Source organism: Marmota marmota, unplaced genomic scaffold (assembly GCF_001458135.2).
Source record: "Marmota marmota marmota unplaced genomic scaffold, marMar, whole genome shotgun sequence".
In the NCBI taxonomy this organism is placed as follows: Eukaryota; Metazoa; Chordata; class Mammalia; order Rodentia; family Sciuridae; genus Marmota; species Marmota marmota.
Genome location: NW_025999942.1, coordinates 12,923,628 through 12,926,395, shown reverse-complemented (window position 1 = coordinate 12,926,395; position 2,768 = coordinate 12,923,628). Strand labels below are relative to the sequence as shown.

At 58.9% G+C, this 2,768-nt stretch overlaps 1 protein-coding gene across 3 annotated transcripts in view; it reads left to right on the top strand.

Annotated features, from left to right (window-relative positions):
* Positions 1 to 2,768, top strand: part of LOC107153245 (E3 ubiquitin-protein ligase TRIM17-like) — an 18,582-nt gene that overhangs the window by 6,508 nt on the left and 9,306 nt on the right. For 2 of the 3 annotated variants that reach the window (XM_048801397.1, XM_015498794.2), the window contains 3 exons: positions 297 to 319; positions 415 to 518; positions 911 to 1,628. The exons of the other annotated variant lie outside the window; for it this stretch is intronic. In XM_048801397.1, the coding sequence (XP_048657354.1) occupies positions 297 to 319; positions 415 to 518; positions 911 to 1,461 (678 nt within the window). In that variant the 3' untranslated portion in view covers positions 1,462 to 1,628. Of the gene's footprint in view, positions 1 to 296; positions 320 to 414; positions 519 to 910; positions 1,629 to 2,768 lie in introns of those variants that run through there. 3 annotated transcript variants of the gene reach the window in all.

Genomic DNA, 2,768 nt, shown 5'->3' with positions numbered 1-2,768 from the left:
CACACACACACACACACATTTACAGAACTGAAGCTGGATCATGCAGGACCCCAGGTGTCTGATGTGGGTAGAGGGAGTGTGTTGGGTTAGGTGAAGCAGACGGTCTCCTTGTAGGAATAGGAGGGAGGATGGGGGGGGGCTTGATTTCCAGCAGAAAATCACATCCCTGGTCTGCCCCAAAGAAGTGGCCAACAAAAGTGGCCTGCAGATGGAGGGACAGAGGGGAGAGTACAGCTGCAGCCCACGATGGGTCCCACTTGCACACTAACCCCAGCTCTCCTCCTTGTTGTTTGCAGGACATGAAGGACGCCGTGGACAGGTATGCTATGCAGTGCAGTGCAGGTGGTGGCGGAGGTGGGCGAGGGAGGCCTTGGCATGGACCCAGAGGGGACAGCGAGTCTGTGTTCACTGGAGGAAGAAAAACCTGAGCGTGCAGTACCCTGAGGTGGCCCTACCCAGGGCGCTGAAGACTGTGTGCAGGGTTCCCGGGCAGATAGAGATCCTCAAAGGTTTCCAAGGTAAGGGAGCCCAGGCATGGACCAGATCCATCCCAATCCTGCTGGCAATGCCCAACCCCACCCTCCACCATAGGGCTAGAGCTGCTGATGGGGGTCTTGGGCTGCACTGTGTGGTCAGATTCAGCCCTGCCCTTCCACCTGGTCATCTTACTGGTTGTCATATTTGGATTAAGCTCCCCTTTACCCTCATTTACACATGGCCACCAAGAGTCACATGTCATGGGGGATGGGACCATTAGATAACCCTGACTCACAGCTGGATTCAAGGAGGGGAGGCATTGAGGAGCCAGGGAGAAGTGGGGCCACTCAGCCACAGCCACCATCTGTCCCACCACACCTGGGGCTTGTGCCCTCCCACCTTTGACCTCATGTCTGCCTGGGCCTGTCTACAGAGGATGTACTGCCGGACCCCACCTCCGCATACCCGTATCTCCTCCTATATGAGAGCCGTCAGAGACGTTACCTGAGCCACCTGCCAGAGAGCAGCGCCCCCCAGAGCAAGGACAGGTTTATGGCCTACCCTTGCGCTGTGGGCCAGAAGAGCTTCTCCTCAGGGAGGCACTACTGGGAAGTGGGCATGAACCTCACCGGGGATGCACTCTGGGCACTCGGTGTGTGCAGAGACAATGTGAGCCGCAAGGACAGGGTGCCGAAGTCCCCCGAAAATGGGTTCTGGGTGGTACAGCTGTCTAAGGGGAAGAAGCCCTTGTCCACAGTGCCCCCTGCACCCCCGGTCACACTCATGGAACCTCCCAGCTACATGGGCATCTTCCTGGACTTTGAGGCCGGGGAGGTGTCCTTCTACAGTGTGAATGATGGGTCCCACCTGCACACCTACTCCCAAGCCACCTTTCCCGGACCCCTGCAGCCGTTCTTCTGCTTGGGGACTCCCAAATCGGGCCAGATGGTCATCTCCACAGTGACTCTGTGGGTGAAAGGGTAGGCTCAGGCATGGGGTGGGGCAGAGGCCCTGCGGGGCTACCTGGGTCTCCTCAGAAGGGTCCTTCCTTTGCTTGCCATGGCCACCTGCCAGGCTCCTCCCTGTGACTCAGAGTCATCCACTATGCAATCCCTCAAAGTATAACCATGATTAAAGGGGTCAAATGTTGAGACTGCATTGACAGATGCTTCCAAGGGGGAACTGTGGAAAGAAAGTCAGGGCATTTCCTAGTAACCACTGTGTAAACACCAGCACAACAGCAGTCTAGTGTGTGTGTGTAGCTGTACTTCACCCCAAATTTACTAACTATTTGTGTCCTGGCTTCCCGGGGCCTTCTTCCGCTATGGGGTCCTTCACCGGGGGAAAAAAGCGGGGGTGGGGTGGTGGATTTGAGAAGGGCTGAGCCCCTAAAAAGCCTCAGCTGACCACCCTATCCTTCTGGACCCTTTAAGTTGCATAAGAAACAAAATCCAAAAACGATAAGGATAATTTGGGGGATTTCTTCTCCCCTTCCGCCAACCCGTTCCTAACAGTCCCTCTCCAAGAACAGTCACCAGCGCCCCCAGAATTCCATACTGCCGATACTCCTGGCCGGGATGAAGGGGTGCCCCTGGAACCACGCAACTCCAGGATGGTTTCTACTGTGGGCGCGGAAGGGAGAAGGTCGTGGCACGATACTCTCTTCCACTCCCATCCTAACACTCCCACGGTGGCCCGCCCTGGAACGCGTGCGGAGCCTGGTGCGTCCAACGACACAGGTCCCGGGATGGGCGTCCGAGTTTCCCAGTCCGGAGGTGGCGGTGTGTGCACAGCCCCGCCCTGCACCTGCACGCGCTCTGCACCCCACTCCTGGCCCCGGGAACCCGAGCCGCTGGGACACCGGTCGCAGTGGCTGGTCACCCAAGGACACACCCGAGTCTGTCCGGGCCGCGTGACAGACTACCGCCAATCTGCAGACAAAAGCGGGTGGTTCCCAAAAAAAAAAAAGTCCGTTTCCTGTTTCCGCCGCGGTTCCGCTTCCTGCCGACGTCCTGGAGCCCCACTGCCCCAGCGGCTTGGCGCTCCGGCCCAGGCCGCCCGACCCGGCGGAGAGCGCGCCATGGCCGCCCCTGACCTGTCCACCAACCTCCAAGAGGAGGCCACCTGCGCCATCTGCCTCGACTACTTCACTGACCCTGTGATGACCGACTGCGGCCACAACTTCTGCCGCGAGTGCATCCGGCGCTGCTGGGGTCAGCCCGAAGGCCCGTACGCCTGCCCTGAGTGCCGCGAGTTGTCCCCGCAGAGGAACCTGCTGTCTCTTATACACA